Source organism: Opisthocomus hoazin, chromosome 18 (assembly GCF_030867145.1).
Source record: "Opisthocomus hoazin isolate bOpiHoa1 chromosome 18, bOpiHoa1.hap1, whole genome shotgun sequence".
In the NCBI taxonomy this organism is placed as follows: Eukaryota; Metazoa; Chordata; class Aves; order Opisthocomiformes; family Opisthocomidae; genus Opisthocomus; species Opisthocomus hoazin.
The window spans coordinates 18,391,116-18,413,524 of record NC_134431.1 but is presented as its reverse complement, the minus strand read 5'-3'; the positions used below and the strand labels follow the sequence as shown (position 1 = coordinate 18,413,524).

At 63.7% G+C, this 22,409-nt stretch overlaps 1 protein-coding gene across 1 annotated transcript in view; it reads right to left on the bottom strand.

The window, feature by feature from the left end:
• The window catches only part of HELZ2 (helicase with zinc finger 2), a 31,347-nt gene extending 17,269 nt beyond the window's left edge, over positions 1-14,078 (bottom strand). Inside the window, exons 1-6 of the mRNA XM_075438505.1 lie at positions 14,023-14,078; positions 4,577-5,697; positions 4,272-4,455; positions 3,017-3,124; positions 1,744-2,267; positions 751-1,383 (exon numbers count right to left, since the gene is read on the bottom strand). Of these exons, the coding sequence (XP_075294620.1) occupies positions 751-1,383; positions 1,744-2,267; positions 3,017-3,124; positions 4,272-4,455; positions 4,577-5,559 (2,432 nt within the window). The 5' untranslated portion in view covers positions 5,560-5,697; positions 14,023-14,078. The remainder of the gene's footprint in view (positions 1-750; positions 1,384-1,743; positions 2,268-3,016; positions 3,125-4,271; positions 4,456-4,576; positions 5,698-14,022) is intronic.
• Between the last annotated feature and the right edge of the window lie 8,331 nt (positions 14,079-22,409).

The window sequence follows — 22,409 nt, the reverse complement described above, 5'->3', positions numbered from 1 at the left end:
TGCTCACGTGGAAAAATGCAATGCGCCCAACAAAATCTGAGTCCCTGCTTCTCCAGGGCCAGGTCACGCAGACCTCTGCTCTGACAGCTGACCAGCCCCAGCCCGGGCGGGTGACACCAGAGCCGCAGAAGAAGCTTCAGTGCAACCAGCCAGCCTGAAACAGGCTAAGATTAGCAGTCACCCATCTATTATACATTAAAAACTAAGGCAGTAACAGCCTGCGGGATGGGATGTGGACACTCTTTTCAGCGTAACTGCTCTAATTTTAACAGTCCTGGCCTGGTTTCTCTGCAGGCAGAGTCAACGGCAGTCGGACCAGATCTGCATTTCCTCTTCCTCTGGAAAAGCGAAAAAACTGGCACGTGCACAGAGCACAAGGGCCTTCAAGGGCAAGCAGAGCACAATATCACCCCAGCAAGATCAGGCAATGGCTTTCTACTCCTTCCACTAGCAACAACCGTCTCTCAAACCCCATCCCCGTTTTACAATGAGGCAGGAATACGCTGCCTCTTCCACGAAGGCTTCCACCCATGCCAGGCTTCTTCCTAGCAGGAAGTCCTTGAGCAGTTCAAGACACTCTAAATGGAAATTAATTTATTTAAACAAGTACTTGAAATGCATACTAAGAAAAGGCCAGCTCAGCTCCGTCTCGTACACCCTGGCTCCCGCTCATCCCATCAGGCAAGCGATGGACCAGCGCGGGGACTCAGTCCGTGACTCTGGTTCCCTCTTCCCTCACCCTCTGCTAACCTGTTCGTGTGAGTGCAGATCAGCACCCGCGTGTTGGGCTGCCGGAGGATCTCCATGGTGGCCATGGCCAAGGTGAATGTCTTCCCTGTGCCGAAAGGCCCGTAGATGAGAAGAGGTGGGACCTGCCGGCTGCTGGTTGCTTGGCCCGTGATGAAGGAGATGGCTAGTTTCTGCTTGCTATTGCCTCTCTGAGGTGACCCAAGAGAGCAGGGGACAGAGCAACCGGCAACATCTGGTAGGACCAGCTTCTCATCCAACAGGCGGTCCACAGCCTGGTGCCACTGCCGGAACAGCAGCTGGTCAATTTGGAACTGGATCTCCACCTTGTGGGAGGTGTTTGGCTTGAAGTTCAGCTCTGAGCAGCATCTCTTTGGTATCTGTAGCCAGATGGTCTTCTCCGTGGTGGCTTTATGCTCCACACCAACCTCGTAAACCCGAGTGTCTATGGGTGGGTCAAGTGCCAGGAAAGCAGTGGGCACAGACCTGCTCAGCAGATATCCCTCGTCCGTGTCCGGCGAGAGGTTGTAAGGGGTAGGCACTTCAGCAAACAGCTCACCAGAGAGGGCAAACTTCATCCCCACGGAGAGGCTTTGCAGCATGGGGGTCAGCGAGATGAGGGCCCGCAGGTTGAGTCTGGAAGGAGGAAACACCCGAATGAGCAGCAGAGAACGGGCTCATCCGCACCCGTCCTCTGCGCTGCAGAGAGGGGATTGCCACCAACACCTGGAGAGGGTCTGCCAGCCCCCAGAGCACACAGAGACACGAACTGTGCTTCTAGCTAATCCACGGCGCAGAAGAAGACCCAGCCCTTCCCCTCCTATCACGACCCAGCATGCCATCTTTCTCAGCAGGTTTCCATTTTTCCAGGAAGGTGCCCCAGGACCCAACCCAGAAGAGACGGAAACTTCAGCAGCAGCATGGCCCCAAGGGTTAGCAACGGGCCTGTGGTCCCCAGCGAGGAGGAACCCCTCTGGATCCACGCCTGGCACTTACTTGGCAATCAGCGCCTGTTCGGCTTCTTCTTCGTGGAAGAGGAAGCTGTGCATCCTCTCACGGTAGTTGAGTCGGGTGATGGGAACGGTCGCACCGCCCTCGCGCTGGTAGTCCAGGGCCAGAGCAGGAGGTTTGTACTTGGCCAGCAGCGCCACATCTTCACTGGTCCTTGGCACGCTGGGAACGATGATCCGGTTACCTCTATCCCACCGCATGAAGTTGACGGGGCGGCTGTCCTCCCTGCTGCCGGGGACGTGCTGGGGGGCCTCCCGCCGGCCCACCTTCACCTTGATCTTCTGCATGAGGACGGGGCGTCTGCCGAAGTCGAACACCACCCACTGCTCGAAGACGCCGAGCGTGCAGCACTCCATGCAGACCTCCACCAGCGCGGTGCCGGGGGAGGAGGGCAGGGTGGCCACATGCTCCCCCCGGACGTAGTGGAGGCCCCGGGAAAGCCCATTCCCCGAGAGGTAGAAGTTGACTCCGGGTTCCCGCTTCAGCAGTGCCACGTGCTGCAGACGCATCTGCCGGTTGAGAAGAAGACAGGGACATGGTGAGGGCAGCCCACGGGAAGAGCCCGGCGGCTGATGAAGTCCTCCCACCAGCAGCTCCCACCAAAAGCTGCTCCAGGAACTGAACGCCGTGCCAGACCTACAGCGCACTTGAACATCTCCTTCAAGGGGCTTGCTCCTTGTGCAACCCCACAGCAATTATTTTAAGGTCTTAAAGAACCTCAGGCTTCAGTTTTATAGCAAAAACTATAGTTTTATTCAGTCTGCTGTAAATGGGAAATCTCCTCTGCTGGAGAGGACAATCCTTGGAGGGGTTCAAAAGACACATGGATGTGGCACTGCGGGACGTGGTTTAGCAGGCATGGTGGCGATGGGCTGATGGTTGGACTTGGTGATCTTAGAGGTCTTTTCCAACCTGAATGATTCTAGGAAAATCCCAGGCAGGAAAGCAGCTGAACCTGGTTATCTGTGATGATGCATGGGAGGTGCTGAGAGCAGCCAGGTCCACCCCAGCCCCACCCCACGAGATGAGACAGGAGACACGGTGGCTGCACCTCTCCCGCACGGCCCCAGCTCACGCACCACCCCGAGCTGCTCCCAAATACCTGTTCAGACACCCCCAAATCCCTATCCTTCTGCCCCTCGCAGAAATGGTAATTAAAAAAAAAAAACAAGCAAAAAACCCCAGAGGAGAAGGGCTGTGGTCAGCTGCTGGTGCTGCCAGCGGCTCGCAGCCTCCTGCCACGCAGAGCTGGCCTCACCTGGGAGTGGACCCTGAAATTCCACCGGTATTTCATCCTCCTGTCCTCCGACTGCACGTGCAGGGGCTGCTCGCACACCACTCTGACGCCATCGACGTCCTCAGCCATCTGTGGGGGAGGCACGAGAGGAGCGGGGCTGAAGGCAACACCCCAGGGATGCACCGCAGAGCCCTCCCCGGGGCCACCTTCCTCCTGCGCCTTCACGCTACGTCCTCCGGAGAGGAGGGGTTCTGGGGAGGAACAACCCCAGGCACCAGCACAGGCTGGGGCTGACCTGCTGGAGAGCAGCTCTGCGGAGAGGGACCTGGGTGTGCTGGTGGGTGACAAGCTGACCATGAGCCAGCAGCGTGTCCTGGGTGCCCAGAAGGGCAATGGGATCCTGGGGTGCATGAGGAGGAGTGTGGACAGCAGGGCGAGGGAGGTTCTCCTCCCCCTCTGCTCTGCCCTGGGGAGGCCCCATCTGCAGTGCTGGGTCCAGTGCTGGGCTCCCCAGTTCAAGAAAGATGAGGAGCTGCTGGAGAGAGTCCAGCGGAGGGCTACGAGGATGAGGAGGGGACGGGAGCATCTCTGCTACAAGGAGAGGCTGAGGGAGCTGGGCTTGTTCAGCCTGGAGAAGAGAAGGCTGAGAGGGGACCTTATAAATGCTTATAAATATCTGCAGGGTGGGGGTCAGGAGGACGGGGCCAGACTCTTTCCAGTGGTGCCCAGCGACAGGACAAGGGGCAACGGGCACAAACTGAAGCAGAGGAAGCTCCAGCTGAACCCGAGGAAGAACTTCTTCCCTCTGAGGGTGCCGGAGCCCTGGCCCAGGCTGCCCAGGGAGGCTGTGGAGTCTCCTTCTCTGGAGATATTCCAGCCCCGCCTGGCAGCGGTGCTGTGCCCCCTGCTCTGGGTGACCCTGCTTGGGCAGGGGGTTGGGCTGGGTGACCCCAGAGGTCCCTGCCAACCCCTGCCATGCTGGGATTCTGGGATCATCAGTAAATCCTCACGCTCAGCCCTCCCCCACCACTGCTCAGCAGCCTCGGGAAGGGAAGGGAAGGACCCCTGGCAGAGCGACGCGGTTGGGTACCCTGAGCAGGCTCTTGGGTTGCCGTCTCAAAAGGGGTGAGGGAACGGGGATGCCACATCCCTTTCTGCGTCACCCTTAGACAGGGGAGCGCTGGCCTGTGTTCCCAAGCTCTCCTGCAAAAGGCTTCTCGTGACGGGCCAAGCTCTGGAGGACAAACACGCTCCCACCCTGCCGCGCGAGACTCACAATCAACACCTCGTTGGAGCACGTCTGATACTCGGCGATGAGCCGGTCCTGGTAGGACAAGAGCCCTTCCTTCAGGGCTTGCTTCTTCTTCCTCACAGCAACCTTCATCCTCTGGATCCACTCCTGCAGCTCCTCGGCGGAATGAGCCTTGGTGCAGCTGCTCCCCATTTCGCACACCTCCGGTCTGCGAAAGGTGACCGGAGAGAGGTGTCCCAGGGGCCACCCACGCCTGGTGGCACGGGGGTCCGCGGGGAGCCGCCAGCCACCCCAGCCCCCTTCCCCACAGCACCGGGTGGACACCTTACCTGCTGCACAGCGAGAACTTGGTCACCCCGAGCGGCGGCGTGCGGTGGACCCACTGGACGGAGGTGTCTGCCGAGAGCATCTGCACGTGCTCGACGGAGGAGCAGTGGCTCTCGAAGCTCTCCTGCGAGCTGAAGGTCACCAGGCAGAGCCGGCAGTAGAAGTGCACCGGCGCGGGCGCTGCCGGCTCGCCGTTGGTGCTGCCGGTCCCCGCGGCCGGCAGCAGGTCGCAGCGAACCAAGCCGTGCTCCCGCTCGGCCTCCCAGACGGCCATCTCGACGTCGCTGTGCGCGTACTGGCAGCGCTGCGGGCCGTGCTTGCAGGCCTGGCCCCTGGAGACGAACCTGCAGTAGCTGAGGGTGGGCAGGGACTTGGGGCACGGCCGGATGGCCGTGTACTGCTTCTTCCTCCGGCTGTCCGACACCACGTGCACCAGGAGCGGGTCCCAGCTCCGGTGGGACTCGCAGAGCCGCCCCGCCGAGACGCGCTGGGGGCAGCCGAAGAAGCAACGCTTGCAGATCTCCTGGAACCGGCCCCCGAACTCGCTGGCGATCTCGGCGGCGGCGGAGCGGGGGGCAGCGGCCGGGCGACCCCCGAGCTGCGCCTGCAGCACGGCCGCCTTCAGCCAGCGCCGCTCCAGCTGCTGCTCCCTCTCGAAGTTCCACACCATGGCCTCCTCCGGGCTCCAGGCAAAGGTGCACTGGCTCTTGTGCTTGGTGCAGCCCAGCCCCACCACGTAGTACCTGCAGACGGCGTAGCGGGCCGGGTTGGGGAAGCCCGGCCGCCTGGACACCTTCCTCCAAGCCGTGCTCCGGCGGCCGCGGCAGCGGGCCAGGAGGATCTCGTGCATGCACTTGTGCTCCACCTCTCGCAGCTGGTACGTGATCTCGTCCTCCTTCACGCTGCACTTGGAGCAGACCAGGCACAGCTCCAGCCGCTGCTGGAGGCTGCCCAGCGGCACCGGCGGGCCGTTGGCCGTCGGCATCCTCGGCGGTGGCTCGAGCGGAGCCAAATTCCCGGCGAGAAGTTCCTACAAGCTGATGCCGGGGGGAGAAGGCGCCATGGAGCGGCTGCGTCCTAGCTGGCTACGGACCTGCCGGCCATTGGTGCGAGTTCACGAAGCCTGGCAGAGAGAGGAGGAACAAGAGACTGAGCAGGAAACATCGGCTGCTCCCTGGCTGGGTGCACACCGATGCATGACAGAGCCAGCCCTGCTCACCAGCAAGCGGCCGAGAACCTCACCCACCGCCCAAACCCACCATTGACACCCTCGCCGTCGGCACCCAAGCGCCCGGGGTCCGCCCCGACGTGCTCGCCCAGCTCCGTTCCCCGGCCAGCCCGCGTCCCCGGGGCCCACGTCCCGCAGGGGCCAGGCTGCCGAGCGGCGAGGGCTCCCGGCAGGGCTCAGCTCGCTCCCTGGCGTGCCACAGCCTGCGGCCCGTCGGCAGCTACCGCCCAACGCGGCGGAGCCGGCTGCAGCGGAGGCTGCCCCGGGGCGCCCGGCATGGTCCCCATGGTGGCCACCAACCTCCTCCCGGACCGTGGCCAGACGATGCGACTTCCCCTTCCCGCCGCCGGTGCCTCCCCGCCTCGGCTCGCTCCTGCCAGCTTTCTCTTTATTTTTCCTGCTCTCTGCCCCAGGTCCGGCCGGGCAGCCCCACGCCGAGCGTAAGAAACCCAGCTCCAGCCCCCCAGCCCATCTCCCCCCATAGCACGCAAGATTAATCTGAATTAATTAACAAAGCAAACGCCCTCTTCGCTCCTGGGCTGCAGCACCCGAAGCTGGGAGACTGGCATGCTGGAACAGGGACCTGCTGGCATCTCCTCCCGCCACCAGCTCGGTAAACACCGGCTCGGCGGCGAGGAAGGTGACTCACGGCTCCCTGCCCTCCCGGCCACCGGCTCCGGCATTTGCCAGCAGTTTCCTGGGTAACCAGAGGCTGGAGCACCCCTGGGAAGGATGCCGCAGGGTTTGGCGGCTGGGCCACGCGGCTCCGGGCGCAGGGAGCACGCCGGGGTGGCTCGGCGGGCAGGGTGCTCTGCCAAGCAAAGCCACCAGCCTCGCGCCGAGCATCCGCCTCGGGCTCCTGACCCGCAGCCACGCAGGACCTGGTGAGACCTCACCTGGAGCACTGCGTCCAGCTCTGGAGCCCTCAGCACAAGAAGGACATGGAGCTGTTGGAGCGGGGCCAAAGGGGGGCTACAAAAATGATCCAAGGCCTGGAGCACCTCTCCTAGGAGGAGAGGCTGAGGGAGCTGGGCTTGTTCAGCCTGGAGAAGAGAAGGCTGAGAGGGGACCTTCGAAATGCCCATAAATATCTGCAGGGTGGGGGTCAGGAGGACGGGGCCAGACTCTTTCCAGTGGTGCCCAGCCTCAGGACAAGGGGCAACGGGCACAAACTGAAGCAGAGGAAGCTCCAGCTGAAGATGAGGAAGAACTTCTTCCCTCTGAGGGTGCCGGAGCCCTGGCCCAGGCTGCCCAGGGAGGCTGTGGAGTCTCCTTCTCTGGAGATATTCCAGCCCCGCCTGGCCGCGGTGCTGTGCAGCCTGCTCTGGGTGACCCTGCTTGGGCAGGGGGTTGGGCTGGGTGACCCCAGAGGTCCCTGCCAACCCCTGCCATGCTGGGATTCTGGGATCTCCCTCTGTCCTGGATGCAGGTGGAGCTCTGCCCGGCGGGGAGACCTGATTGCAGCCTTTCAGTACTTAAAGGGAGCCTATGGGAAAGATGGGGACAATCTTTTTAGCAGAGACAGCAGTGACAGGATGAGGGGTAATGGTTTTAAACTAAAACAGGGTAGGTTTAGGCTGGATATAAGGAAGAAATTCTTTACAATGAGGGTGGTGAAACACTGGAACGGGTTGCCCAGAGAGGTGGTGGAGGCCCCATCACTGGAAACATTCAAGCCCAGGGTGGACAGGGCTCTGAGCACCCTGATCCAGTTAGTGATGTCCCTGCTCGCTGCGGGGGGGTTGGGCTAGATGACCTCTGGGGGTCCCTTCCGACCCAAAACTTTCTGTGATTCTATGATTCTCTCCAGCGACACCGGGGAAGCACGGTATTTACGGCTGCGGACAGCAGAGCAGGGGGGGCAAACTTTCATCGAGACTCCCTCGCTCGTACTGGGATGAACTGGGTGCTGGGGGAGGCGGGCAGCAAACACCGAGCCAGGGCTGCAGGGAGGCAGCAACTGGAGCATCACCCAGCTCACCGCTAAGCTCCTCGCGTCCCGTCCCAGTGCCGCAGCACCCACCCGCTGCCCAGCTAGGAGGAAACCACCGCGTCCCACCTCTCTGCCGCGCATCAGGCTGGGGACGCGCTCCGTGGGTGAACACCAGCCCCGTTCCTCACCCACGGTCTGGCAGCGAGCCTGGCACTCGGCAGAACTGTGAGTTTCGGTTTCGGTAAGCTACGAGACTCTGAGGCAGAGTCCGATGGCAGCGCTGGCTCTTCCTCCACCGTGATTCACGTCACTGGTGCCACGCCGCTGGCTCCACACCAAGAGCTAAATCACCCCGACGCATCTCCGCGCCTTCGTTACCAAACCTCTCCTTGCAGCACTCCCGTGCAGGCTGGCAGCCCTCGCTGCAAGCATGAGTTACAGTCGGGTCACAGCATCCCAGCATGGCAGGGGTTGGCAGGGACCTCTGTGGGTCCCCCAGCCCAACCCCCTGCCCAAGCAGGGTCACCCAGAGCAGGCTGCACAGCACCGCGGCCAGGCGGGGCTCGAATATCTCCAGAGAAGGAGACTCCACAGCCTCCCTGGGCAGCCTGGGCCAGGGCTCCGGCACCCTCAGAGGGAAGAAGTTCTTCCTCGGGTTCAGCTGGAGCTTCCTCTGCTCCAGTTTGTGCCCGTTGCCCCTTGTCCTGTCGCTGGGCACCACTGGAAAGAGTCTGGCCCCATCCTCCTGACCCCCACCCTGCAGATATTTAGAGGCATTTCGAAGGTCCCCTCTCAGCCTTCTCTTCTCCAGGCTGAACAAGCCCAGCTCCCTCAGCCTCTCCTCGTAGGAGAGATGCTCCAGTCCCCTCCTCATCCTCGCAGCCCTCCGCTGGACTCTCTCCAGTAGCTCCTCATCTTTCTTGAACTGGGGAGCCCAGCACTGGACCCAGCACTGCAGATGGGGCCTCCCCAGGGCAGAGCAGAGGGGGAGGAGAACCTCCCTCGCCCTGCTGCCCACACTCCTCCTCATGCACCCAGGAGCCTATTGGACTTCTTGGCACCCAGGGCACGCTGCTGGCTCATGGTCACCCTGTCGTCCCCCAGCACTCCCAGTCCCTCTCCGCAGAGCTGCTCTCCAGCAGCTCAGCCCCAGCCTGCACTGGTGCCTGGGGTTGTTCCTCCCCAGGTGCAGGACCCTGCCCTTGCCCTTGTTGAACCTCATCAGGTTCCTCTCTGCCCAACTCTCCAGCCTGCCCAGGTCACGCTGGATGGCAGCACAGCCTGCTGGTGTATCCACCACTCCTCCCAGTTTGGTGTCATCAGCAAACTGGCTGAGGGTGCACTCTAACTCTTCATCCAAGTCACTCATGAAGATGGGCGTCATGGCCCTGCCCCGGCTCTGCCTGGCATCTTAGAATCATAGAATCATAGAATCATCTTCTCTATGAATTGCCCAAACCTACAGCATCTGCAGGGACCACCGTGGTGCTCCTCAGGCAGCATCGCCCGCGTGCTGCAGGTACCCAGCCCCAAAGCCCCAGCAGAGCTGCGGGACATGACCACAGCACAAGCATCGAGGACAAGCATCCCTGAGCCGGAGCGGGGCTGGGGCCAGCAGAGAGCCGGGGTATCCCCCTCCTCTGACCGTAACCAGGTCACGGTCACGGGAGGAAAACCATTTCTGCAGCCCAGACACTGTGCAGGGGTCACCAGCTCTTTGTTTGCTCTGGTTCTTCCACAAAAAAACGAGGTTGGGGCCACAGCAGAGGTTTTGGTGCTGCCCGATTGCCAACCGACGCAGAGAAAATGAATGCACTGAAAAGCAATTAACTTGGGAAACGATACAAATATAGGAGAACACCAATAACCAAGGAAAAGGCAGGAGGGGGAGTGGGACGCTGCGCCTCCCACCCAAGGCACCAAGGGATGCTCTGCTGACCCCCGGCAAGACAACGAAGGCGACGCGGGGCTGCAGCCCCTGCGCCCGGGGGCTGCCCCCGCCGAACCCCCACGGGGTCACCAACACCTGCGAAACCCCAAGCCCCCGGGCTCCGTGGAGCTCCGCAGGACCCCGCGCCGGGCTGCGGGAGGGGAAACCCCCGCACCCTCAGCGGGGCAAAGCCCCCTCCTGCGCCCGCCTAGGGAGACGGGCTGGCCCCCCCCAAAGCGCGATGCTAAGAGGGACCACTCCCGCCCGGCTTCACCCAGGAGGTCAGGAGTCAGCTGGAGCTAAGCCGGACCCCCGGGCAGAGGCACAGACCCCCAGGCAGAGGCATGGACCCCACGGCAGAGGGACAGACCCCCCCCCACAGGGATGGACCCCATGGCAGAGGCACGGACCCCCGCACAGAGGCACAGACCCCATGGCAGAGGGACAGACCCAATGGCAGAGGCACAGACCCCATGGCAGAGGGACAGACCCAATGGCAGAGGGACAGACCCCATGGCAGAGGGACAGACCCCATGGCAGAGGGACAGACCCCATGGCAGAGGGACAGACCCCCACACAGAGGCTCAGACCCCATGGCAGAGGGACAGACCCCCACACAGAGGCACGGACCCCATGGCAGAGGCACGGACCCCATGGCAGAGGGACAGACCCCCGTGCAGAGGCACGGACCCCATGGCAGAGGGACAGACCCCCACAGAGAGGCACAGACCCCATGGCAGAGGGACAGACCCCCACACAGAGGCACAGACTCCATGGCAGAGGGATGGACCCCGGCACAGAGGCACAGACCCCATGGCAGAGGGACGGACCCCTGCACAGAGGGATGGACCCCATGGCAGAGGCACAGACCCCATGGCAGAGGGACAGACCCCCGCGCAGAGGCACAGACCCCATGGCAGAGGGACAGACCCCGCACAGAGGGACAGACCCCCGCACAGAGGGACAGACCCCATGGCAGAGGGATGGACCCCGGCACAGAGGCACAGACCCCATGGCAGAGGGACAGACCCCATGGCAGAGGGACAGACCCCATGGCAGAGGCACAGACCCCCGCACAGAGGGACGGACCCCCGCTCCAGCTGGCTGTCTGCCCTGGCGACGCGGCGCAGGGTCCGGTGAGGCCGGGGTGGCAGGGGCAGGGCAGGAGGGAGGGCAGGGGGAGATGCAGCAGCGGGGGGCCGGGGGGGGGGGGCCAGGCTGCTGCTGAACCGCAGCCAGCACGAACGCCCGGAGAGGGACCCTTTGAAGCCGGCCGGGGTGAGCAGCACGCTCCCGGCGGAGTTTCGGGGCTGAGATCTGCAGATTTGGGAACACTTTGGTTTCCCTCCGATTCCTCCCTTCGCTTTCCTTCCTCTGGAATCCTCCTCCTCACGACGAGTCCTCCTGGGAGAGGCACTCACGCTCAGGATCCGTGCTGTCGCTGGTGAAAACTCCAAAACCCCGCAGGAACGCACGGGAGAGAGGATAAAACCCCATCGCTGGCACTCGTCCCTGCGGAGCGGGAGCCGAGCTCGCTGGTCCCAGCACGCCCACAGCCACCGAGCCCAGAGGGGACAGACAGGGTCCTGCGGCAGCGACAGCACCGACCTGCCCGGGTGAACGCTTGGAGAACCGTGTGGGACAGCCAGGCTGTCACTGGGGTTCACGCCTAGGCAGGGCACCCCAGTTTGGGCCAGCTAAGAGGGAATATTCCACCTTTAAAGGGTCAATTCCCTTGCTGTTTATTTATTTTTTATTTTTTTAAAGAAAATGTTTGATTTTGAGCAAGCTGCCAGAAGAGGCTCCGGGTCTGGAGGTGGGAGGGAAGAGGAAGGGGAAGTGCAAACCCCTCTCAAAGCCTCTGCGCAGCACCGGAGCCGAATGAAAGCTTTTTTCTCTCTACAACCATCTGACACCAGAAAAGAGAGGAAAAAAAGGAGAAAAAGCTATGGGAGCTTCTGCAATCCGCGCCCGGGTGGAGGAGAGACGCAGGGCACGAGGAGCTTGGGGAGGCTGCACCGTACGATAGCTCCTACCGATAGCAAAACTCTGATGTCAACAGGGCAAAATCTAAGCGTCCCGAGGACGGCGGGTGCTGGGTGAGAGGAACATCCACCAGCAAGCCACAGACTGGACTTCGCCAGCTGGATTTTGTACGTTTTAAGAAAAGCAGCCTTCTTCACGCCGGTCCTGAAGAGCCCAGCCTGGCGTTTAAAGCCGCTTGCACCCACCGATGGGCGAAACGCGTGGCTCGGGCGGACGGAGGGGCTGGTTCGCTGGACGCCCGGCTCCGCGCCCGCTGACGGAGGCTGGGGGTCCCGGCGGGGTGAGCATCTGCCTCTCCCCCCGCCGCACGTACCCTCCCCGGGCACCGACACACGCGCTCGCTGCCCAGCTCCGGCCCAGCCTCGCTGCAAACCAAACCAAAACCAAACCAAACCAAACCAAAACCAAACCAAAACCAAACCAAGCCAAAACCAAACCAAAACCAAACCAAGCCAAGCCAAAACCAAGCCAAGCCAAAACCAAGCCAAGCCAAAACCAAGCCAAGCCAAAACCAAGCCAAGCCAAGCCAAAATCAACTCATGCCAACCCAAGCCAAAACCAACCCAAGCCAAAACCAACCCAAGCCAAGTCAAAATCAAGTCATGCCAACCCAAGCCAAGACCAACCCAAGCCAAAACCAAAACCAAGCCAAAACCAAACCAAACCAAGCCAAACCAAACCAAAACCAAGCCAAAACCAAGCCAAACCAAAACCAAGCCAAAACCAAGCCATGCCAAACCAAGCCATGCCAAACCAAGACCAAAACCAAGTCATGCCAAACGAAGCCAAAACCAACCCAAGCCAAAACCAACCCAAGCCAAAACCAACCCAAGCCAAAACCATGCCAAGCCAAAACCATGCCAAGCCAAAACCATGCCAAGCCAAAACCATGCCGCTACCTCGCCAACAGCATTTCCTCCGCGCTCAGGAAGACGCCTCGGGTCGGAGCCGGGCCGCGCTGTGTCCGAGCATCATCCCCGGGCGGGCGCCGACGCCAGGGATAATCACATTTCCCACAGAATCACAGAATCACAGAATAGTAGGGGTTGGAAGGGACCTCTGTGGGTCATCTAGTCCAACCCCCCTGCCGAAGCAGGGTCACCCAGAGCAGGCTGCACAGGACCCCGTCCAGGCGGGTCTTGAATATCTCCAGAGAAGGAGACTCCACAACCTCCCTGGGCAGCCTGGGCCAGGGCTCCGTCACCCTCAGAGGGAAGAAGTTCTTCCTCGGGTTCAGACGGAAACATGTTCCCGGGGAACGGCGAGTCAAAGCACGGCCGTGACGGCGAAACGCTCATCACGCCCCGGCCACCGAGCCCTCAGCCACCCCTCCGCCACCCCACCCGCCGGGAGGAAGGCGGCTTTTTTTTTTTTTTTGCCAGGTCCTGCCTCGATTAATTATTGACAGGAAATGAGGCAACGCGCTGCGCTGGGGTGAGCCAAGTGCCCCTCCAGCGGCGCGGGTCAGAGCGCCGGGACGGCGACAGGCCGGTGGCGTGGCCGGGGGGCCGCAGCCCGGCTGCCGGACATGGGGTGCCCGGGGAGTTTTTTCCCCTTGGCCGTGAGCAGTCGGAGACGAGCGCGGCATCGCCCAGCACCCCGCAAGCAACCGGTGCGGGGTTTGGCAGCGGTGGAAGAGGAGCTGCGCCGCGGATGCTGCCCCATCGCCCGCCGTTATCGTCCCGGCTGCACCAAAACCTCACAACCCCCCCCCCCCCCCCCAACTATTTCCCTCCTGAGCAAAACCAACCCCAGAAGTTCCTGGGGTCCCCCCCCCCCATTTCCCCAGCCTTTTCCAACGCGACGGTTGACCCCCGCGTCCCACCCAGGCACGGTCCCGCCAGCGACGCGACGGCCCGAGTCGGGGGGCACGCACGACCCCCAGCTTTCTGCACAGCCCCCCCCCCCAGTCACCTGCACCCCCAGCCACCGCACCCCCAGCCACCGCACCCCACCGCGAAAAGTTCACGGGGGGGGGTCCCCGAAGCGGGGACGGGAAAGCTGCACCACGCACCCCTCCAGCGCGGGGCTTTGCACCCCAAGACCCGCACCCTGACCCCCCCCTCCCTCCCCTCTCCCGGAGGGGCTCCCAGCACGGGCAGGGATGCTGCCAGCCGGGACGCGCATCCCGCATCCCCCCCCACCCCGCAGCATCCCGAGGGGTACCGGGAGCACCCCGAGCCCTGCAGCACCCCAGGGCTCTCCGCACCCCCCCCCCCCGCCGCCCCGGAGCCCCCCGCGCCGCTCTCACCGCTGCCGGGGCCAGGAGAGGGGGACCGGGGGCGGGGGGGGGGGGGGGCTGGGGACTCACCGCCGCCGCCGGTTTCGTTTCTGGGGCCTCCCCGCATTCAAACCGGGGCCGGAGTTCGCGGAAATTGCATCACGGCGGCCCCGCCCCGCCCCGCCCGCCGGCACCGGGGGGAGCGGGCACCGGGGGGTCGGTACCGGGGAGGGGGGGGCGGCACCGGCACCGGGGAGGGGGGGGGACGGCACCGGCACCGGGTGGCACCGGGCGGCACCGGGCGGGGGGAGCCGGTGCCGGGCCGGGGGGTGTCGGGTCGGCACCGGGGAGGGGGGGTTGGTCGGTACCGGGGGGGGGGGGGGGGGAAGGTACCTGGCGGGAGGGGTCGGCACCGGCACCGGGCGGCACCGGGGAGGGGGAGCCGGTACCGGGGAGGGGGAGCCGGCACCGGGGAGGGGGAGCCGACACCGGTGCGCGGGGGGGTGGGGAAGGACGCAGCCCCCCCCGGGGGTCCAAGGTCCCCACCCCGGCCCCGTTCCCCCGCGTTCCCCCGCATCCCCCCGCACCGGAGGACGGGTTCCTCCCCCCCCCCCCATCCCATCCCCGCTCCCTCCCGGCCGAGCCCCCCGCTGCTCACCCGCGGGGCTCGCCCTCAGCCCCGGCCCCGGCGGGGGGAACACAGCGAGCACCGAGCGGCAGCGCCGACCCCCGCCCAGCCAGACCCCCCGCCCGCTGCGCTCGGCTTAAGAAGGGCCCCGGGGGGGGGCGAGGCGCCGGTTTCCTTTCGCTTCATCAGCACCGCTTTCGTTTTCCGTTCGCTCTCCGCCCGCCGAGCTGTGCCCGGGTGCCGGGAGTTCAACCTCCGCCCGAAAACACCCCCAGTTCCCACCCCCCCGGCAGCAGCGAGCGGAGGCTCCCCCGCATCGGGCAGCACCCCCACCCCGGCTGCCCGCACCCCGCACGGTTCGGGGCCGCTGTGAATTTGGGGGGGGGCACGCACAGATAACACCCCCCCCACCCACACACAGAGCCAAGCAAAAGCCCACGGCCCCCCCCGCCCCCACCCCGAGGGTCCTCTGACTCCCCCCAGCCCCTCACCGCGCAGCGGCGCGTCGTCCCACCGACCCGGAGAGGGGGTTCGGAGAGCCCCGACCCGCGGAGCCGATGGCGTGTCGGGTGCCAGCCTTCCCACCCAACGCCATCATCTTCACGCCAACAGCCGGGGCCACCAGCCCTGGAGAGCAACCGGGCCAACCAGCGGGCTGTGGTGCCATCCAGCGTGGCCTGGGCAGGCTGGAGAGGTGGGCAGAGAGGAACCTGATGAGGTTCAACAAGGGCAAGGGCAGGGTCCTGCCCCTGGGGAGGAACAACCCCAGGCACCAGTGCAGGCTGGGGCGGACCTGCTGGAGAGCAGCTCTGCGGAGAGGGACTGGGAGTGCTGGGGGACGACAGGGTGACCATGAGCCAGCAGCGTGCCCTGGGTGCCCAGAAGGGCAGTGGGATCCTGGGGTGCATGAGGAGGAGTGTGGGCAGCAGGGCGAGGGAGGTTCTCCTCCCCCTCTGCTCTGCCCTGGGGAGGTCCCATCTGCAGTGCTGGGTCCAGTGCTGGGCTCCCCAGTTCGAGAGAGATGAGGAGCTACTGGAGAGAGTCCAGCGGAGGGCTACGAGGATGAGGAGGGGACTGGAGCATCTCTCCTACGAGGAGAGGCTGAGGGAGCTGGGCTTGTTCAGCCTGGAGAAGAGAAGGCTGAGAGGGGACCTTCGAAATGCCCATAAATATCTGCAGGGTGGGGGTCAGGAGGACGGGGCCAGACTCTTTCCAGTGGTGCCCAGCGACAGGACAAGGGGCAACGGGCACAAACTGGAGCAGAGGAAGCTCCAGCTGAACCCGAGGAAGAACTTCTTCCCTCTGAGGGTGCCGGAGCCCTGGCCCAGGCTGCCCAGGGAGGCTGTGGAGTCTCCTTCTCTGGAGATATTCCAGCCCCGCCTGGCCGCGGTGCTGTGCCCCCTGCTCTGGGTGACCCTGCTTGGGCAGGGGGTGGGGCTGGGTGACCCACAGAGGTCCCTGCCAACCCCGACCATGCTGGGATTCTGGGATTCAACCCACCGTGCCTCCAACCTCCAGCGCAGGTCACAGGCACCGGGAGCGAAGTTCCCCCCGCCGAGGGCACCGCTGTTCAATCCCTCCACCGAGGGATGGGCGCATGGTGCCGGGTGACACCGCGCAGGGGCCCCGGCACGAAGGGAAAGAAAAAGCGAGGGAAAGAAAAAGTCACCCTCAAATCAAGCGGGGGCAAGGAAATGCCGAGGGCACGCCGGCAGCGGGAGCAGGGGAGGAAGGAGGGGCAGGGACGGGTGTCTGGCATGTTTGTCAACACCGAAGGAAGGAGGAAGAGGAAGAGGAAGGATGGTTTTTACCTCCCAGCTCTGCGCAGCCGCACCCATCGGGTGCCTCGGAGGGATCCCCCCGCCCTGCTCCCACCCCAGGGAGCCCCGAGAGGAAGGGGCTTCCACAGCAGGGAGGGGCGCAGGGCAGCCCAGGGTGGTGGGCGCTGGACGGATCCCACCGGAGCCGTGGGTGGTCGTGGGAACCGGCCGTCCCCGGGCAGCAAACCCGCCTGCTCCCGGCACCAAAGCCACCGTGAGGGCTGGGCTGCACCCTGCTCCGCTGCTGCCAGCGAGGAGCGAGCGGGGGGCTCAGCCTCGCAGCAGGAGCCGACCCCGCAGAGCCCCCGCGCTTGGCTTCGCTGCCCGGGAAGGGGCCAAATCCCGGCCTTTTCCTCACGGCCGCCATGAGAACCGTCACAGAACCGTGAAGGTTGGAGAAGACCTTGAAGATCACCAAGTCCAGCCGTCACCCCAGCCCCCCCACGCCTGCTCAACCACGTCCCACAGGGCCACATCCCCACGGTGTTTGAACCCCCCCCAGGGATGGGGACTCCCCCCCTGCCCTGGGCAGCCTGGGCCAACGCCTGACCGCTCTCCCAGGACAGAAATTGTTCCCGATCTCCAACCTGACCCTCCCCTGACGCACCCTGAGGCCATGAGGTCATGGGTCGGGGCAGCACGGGGGGCCCCATCCCTGCGCAGGAAAGGAGCAGCCCCCTCCCCTGCGACGATGCAGCCCTGGGGCCGAGCGAGGCCAAAGAGCTCGGGACGGCGGCAGCGCCGGTCCCCGGAGCACCGGGACGGGCGATGGAGCCCGTCCCTGGTTTGTGTTGGCTGTGGGCAGAAATCCTCCTCCCCGCAGCGCTGCCTCCGAACCACGGCAAACGCCTCGGCGACGGCCCGGGCATCCACAGAGAGTGGGAAAAACCAGAAGGAGCCCCAGACATCCCCCCGCGAGATGCCGGAGCCGGGCTGGGCAGTGCCAGGCTGACCCGGGCAGAGCAGCCGTGGCACCGGGCTTCACCCCGACGCTACAGGTGGGAGATTTTCCCTCGAGCTGCTCCAGCGCAAGGAGCAAGCAGCTTTGGCTGTCGTATAAAGCTCCCAGCCCTGCTCAGCATGCGTAGAAAGGTGACAGAAACCGAGCAGAAACCCAGGGAAGCGGCTGGGCTCTGCTGTTACTTCATCTCCGGCGGTGAAGAGGAGGAAGGCTCTGCCCGGGCCCGGCAGCCGGAGCAGGGAGGAGGCAAAGCTGCGTCACCGTCACCGCATCGACAGCGTCAGGGCGGGAGAGCCGAAACCCGGGGCTGCGGATTTCAGACAAACAAACGCCCAGCAGAAAGCCCGGAGTTTCGGTTTCCATTCCTGCAGCCGTGCGGCTGGCAGCTCCGCAGGGCTCTCCCCGCAAAGCCAGCGCTGCTGCCGGGGGGGGGGGGGATCGGCTGCATCCCCCCCCCCCCAGCCCCAGCCACGCTGCCTTCAAGCTCTGCACAACTGGAGGGCTGCGAGGATGAGGAGGGGACGGGAGCATCTCTCCTACGAGGAGAGGCTGAGGGAGCTGGGCTTGTTCAGCCTGGAGAAGAGAAGGCTGAGAGGGGACCTTAGAAATGCCTCTAAATATCTGCAGGGTGGGGGTCAGGAGGATGGGGCCAGACTCTTTCCAGTGGTGCCCAGCGACAGGACAAGGGGCAATGGGCACAGGCTGAAGCAGAGGAAGCTCCAGCTGAACCCGAGGAAGAACTTCTTCCCTCTGAGGGTGCCGGAGCCCTGGCCCAGGCTGCCCAGGGAGGCTGTGGAGTCTCCTTCTCTGGAGATATTCCAGCCCCCCCTGGCCGCGGTGCTGTGCCCCCTGCTCTGGGTGACCCTGCTTGGGCAGGGGGTTGGGCTGGGTGACCCACAGAGGTCCCTGCCAACCCCTGCCATGCTGGGAGTCTGGGATTCCTTCTCAAGCCTCAGCCCTACCACGAGTTACCAATGGCTCTGCCAGCACCCAGAGCCGGGAAGCCCGGCGGCTCGCTCGGGAGCAGCACGGCCACCCCGGGAGCGGAGCACAGCGCCGGGACAGCCCGGAGCATCACAGCCGGTCTCTCCGGGGACACAGGGCTGCACCTCCCTGCCCGGCCGCCCCAGAAGCTGCTGCAAAGGGAGGGCAGGATTGCACCAGCCAAAATCCTGCGGAGTCTGCGGAGCTTTTATTGCCTGGAGAGCCGCTTACATCCCCAGGAAGCGCTGCCTCGCAGGGCAAAGTGCGCTCACGCTGGGGACGCTTTGCCGACAAAGCGGTGCGTGGTCTCTGGGGCAGGTAAAGGTGAGTGGAGGTGGGGAAGAGCTGCTGCCTCCCACCCGCTGCCCGCTCTGCCCTGGCACTTGCTACCCACCGCCGTGTCCCCAGCACTGCTCACATCAAGGTGGAGATGCCACAAACCCTGTCCCACACCAAGGTAGAGATGCCACAAACCCTGTCCCACACCAAGGCAGAAATGCCACAAACCCTGTCCCACACCAAGGCGGAGATGCCACAAACCAGGTCCCACACCAAGATGGAGATACCACAAACCAGGTCCCACACGAAGGTGGAGAAGCCACAGACCCTGTCCCACACCAAGGTGGAGATGCCACAAACCAGGTCCCACACCAAGGTGGAGATGCCACAAACCCTGTCCCACACCAAGGTAGAGATGCCACAAACCCCATCCCACACCAAGGTAGAGATGCCACAAACCCTGTCCCACACCAAGGTAGAGATGCCACAAACCCCATCCCACACCAAGGTAGAGATGCCACAAACCCTGTCCCACACCAAGGTGGAGATGCCACAGACCTCGTCCCACACCAAGGTGGAGAAGCCACAGACCCTGTCCCACACCAAAGTGGAGATGCCACAAACCCTGTCCCACACCAAGATGGAGATGCCACAGACCTCGTCCCACACCAAGGTGGAGATGCCACAAACCAGGTCCCACACCAAGGTGGAGATGCCACAAACCCTGTCCCACACCAAGGTGGAGATGCCACAAACCAGGTCTCACACCAAAGTGGAGATGCCACAAACCCTGTCCCACACCAAGGTAGAGATGCCACAAACCCCATCCCACACCAAGGTAGAGATGCCACAAACCCTGTCCCACACCAAGGTGGAGATGCCACAGACCTCGTCCCACACCAAGGTGGAGAAGCCACAGACCCTGTCCCACACCAAGGTGGAGATGCCACAAACCAGGTCCCACACCAAGGTGGAGATGCCACAAACCCTGTCCCACACCAAGGTAGAGATGCCACAAACCCTGTCCCACACCAAGGTAGAGATGCCACAAACCCTGTCCCACACCAAGGTGGAGATGCCACAAACCCTGTCCCACACCAAGGTGGAGATGCCACAAACCAGGTCTCACACCAAAGTGGAGATGCCACAAACCCTGTCCCACACCAAGGTAGAGATGCCACAAACCCCATCCCACACCAAGGTAGAGATGCCACAAACCCTGTCCCACACCAAGGTGGAGATGCCACAGACCTCGTCCCACACCAAGGTGGAGAAGCCACAGACCCTGTCCCACACCAAGGTGGAGATGCCACAAACCCTGTCCCACACCAAGGTGGAGATGCCACAAACCCCGTCCCACACCAAGGTAGAGATGCCACAAACCCCGTCCCACACCAAGGTGGAGATGCCACAAACCCTGTCCCACACCAAGGTGGAGATGCCACAAACCAGGTCCCACCCCACGCTCAGATGCCACCTCCCAGACACCCTGAAAGAGGATCCAGGAGGCCCCTCCAGCCACCCCCCTTCAACCCAGCCACCCCCGCTCCACCTGCAGCCCCGGAGAACCTTGGACGGGTTTGTCCATCACGAGACGGCTGGCGCAGGGCGCTCAGCCCGCAGCTCTCGAGGGCTGGGCGAAGGCACGGGCGCCGCTCGGGGAAGGCATCGCTGCGGCCGCGGAGGACCCTTCACTCACCGCGGGAAGCAGAAGCAGAGCCCCAGGTCCCGGCTCAGCAACGCTGCTCAGGCTGGAGAGGCCAGACGAGGGTTCTCGGCGATCACGACGCTTTCTGTGTCCGCGGGCTGGCACACGAGCGCTGCCCCGAGCGGGAAGATAGCGAGGAAGAAATGACTGCGATATCTTAACAGCGGGCAGCCTGGGAGGGGAAAGCCTCCGCTTCGGCAGGACGCTTCCTAATCAGCTGTGGCCCCGGGTTCCGCCTCGGCCGAAACAAAACAGAATCGAATGCCTTGGAGGAAATAAACCATTTTTTTCCTCCTGCCTGCGTGTCGGAGCTCGGCTAGAGGCAGCTGGAGGAACTTGGTGGTTATCAGCGCTGGGTGCAGCTGGGTCCGCCCCGGTCACGCCACGGACGCCCAGACTTTGGAGCCACGTCTCAGGCTGTGCCAGCCCCACGCGCGCACCCTGTCCACGCCGGGGACAGCCCAGCGCCGCGCGGCACCCCGAGGAGCGCTCGGCTCGGCTCCAGAACCACCCGGTGCTTCCCCAGCACCACCGGTGCTTTGCGGGCAGGATGTGATGGGCAGCGCGGCAGCCAGCGCCGAGTTCACTGTCGGCTTTGGGAGATGGAGATGGCACCCAGCGCCACGAGCAAAGCCCAGCGTCGGCCCTGCCACCCTCCCAGCACCGTGCCAGGATGCGGATTTTGGTGTAGGGGAGGTTTTCCCCGGGTTTCCTCTGAACAAGGGGCAACGGGCACAAACTGAAGCAGAGGAAGCTCCAGCTGAACCCGAGGAAGAACTTCTTCCCTCTGAGGGTGACGGAGCCCTGGCCCAGGCTGCCCAGGGAGGCTGTGGAGTCTCCTTCTCTGGAGATATTCCAGCCCCGCCTGGCCGCGGTGCTGTGCAGCCTGCTCTGGGTGACCCTGCTTGGGCAGGGGGTTGGGCTGGGTGACCCCAGAGGTCCCTGCCAACCCCGACCAGTCTGTCATTCTGTGTGATGCTGTGAGGGATGATGCTGCATCCAGCCACATCCAAACCCCATGCAAAGAGTGGAACAAATAAACCACCACCAAGTGACCTAAGCGTCCCTGGACAAGAGCAGATGCGCAGAGCCCATAAAAAGCAACCACTCAAAGACACCTAAGCCACCTCCAGCGAGACGCTGCTGCTCGGGAGGGGACGCAGAGGCTGGACTGGTGAGACTTCGAGGGCCTCCCCCCTCCACTCGGCACGCAGGCGGGATGGACAGACAGACATCCCTCTCCTGCTTTGCCCACCTCACCCCAGCACCCTTTCAAACTCAGCAGGTCTTTGGAGGCAACTCTGTCTCCTCACACCTCCAACGAGCTCCCTTCGCAACGCTTCCCCTCCTGACGGCCACATCCCAGGGCTGGGTTTGAAAACAAAACTCCTTATACGAGAAAACTGCCGAAAACCCCTGAAAATGCCAAGCTGCTGAAGCTACGGCAGCTCCTGCCCTCAAGAGAAGATGCAGGAACCTTCACCCAACCGCAGAGGCATGGAGGAGCCTCCTCCCCGTCCTCCACGAGCACCAAGGAGCTCGGTGCACCCACTGGAGCACCCAGTGCCACCGAGCCACGTCCTTGCCCACCCGGCTCGGTGACCACAGCTGGAGGGGCTGCAGGGCAGCCACCACGCCGGGGCAAACCCTCCACCACGCGCAGCTCCTCGAGGAAGGACCAGCCTGGCCGTGCTGTCCCCCTCCCCAGGGTGAGGAAGGAGTTAACCCTTATTTACCAGGAGAAAGTCAGCATAGACAAAGCTGGCCTGGCAGAAGAGGCAGAATTAGCCAATACTGGGTTGATTTACTGGTTTCCCTGGGGCTGTGACACACAGAACTAGTGGTTTCAGAACAACGACCCTGCGGGTAGAGAAAAGGGGCTTGGAGAAACGGGCTCTGGCTCCACATGGACACACGGCATCCGTCCATCTGCTGCCACGGCCGAGGGCCAAGCGTCCGCTCACAGCAGAGCTGCGGCGCAGCCAGCCCCGGGCTTCATCTCCGGGCACGGAGATGAGCTCTGAGCTCCATCCCCTGCTCCCGCGGTGCTACCCCGGAGCGCCGGGACACGCCGGCACGGCCACGGCTCCCACCTCG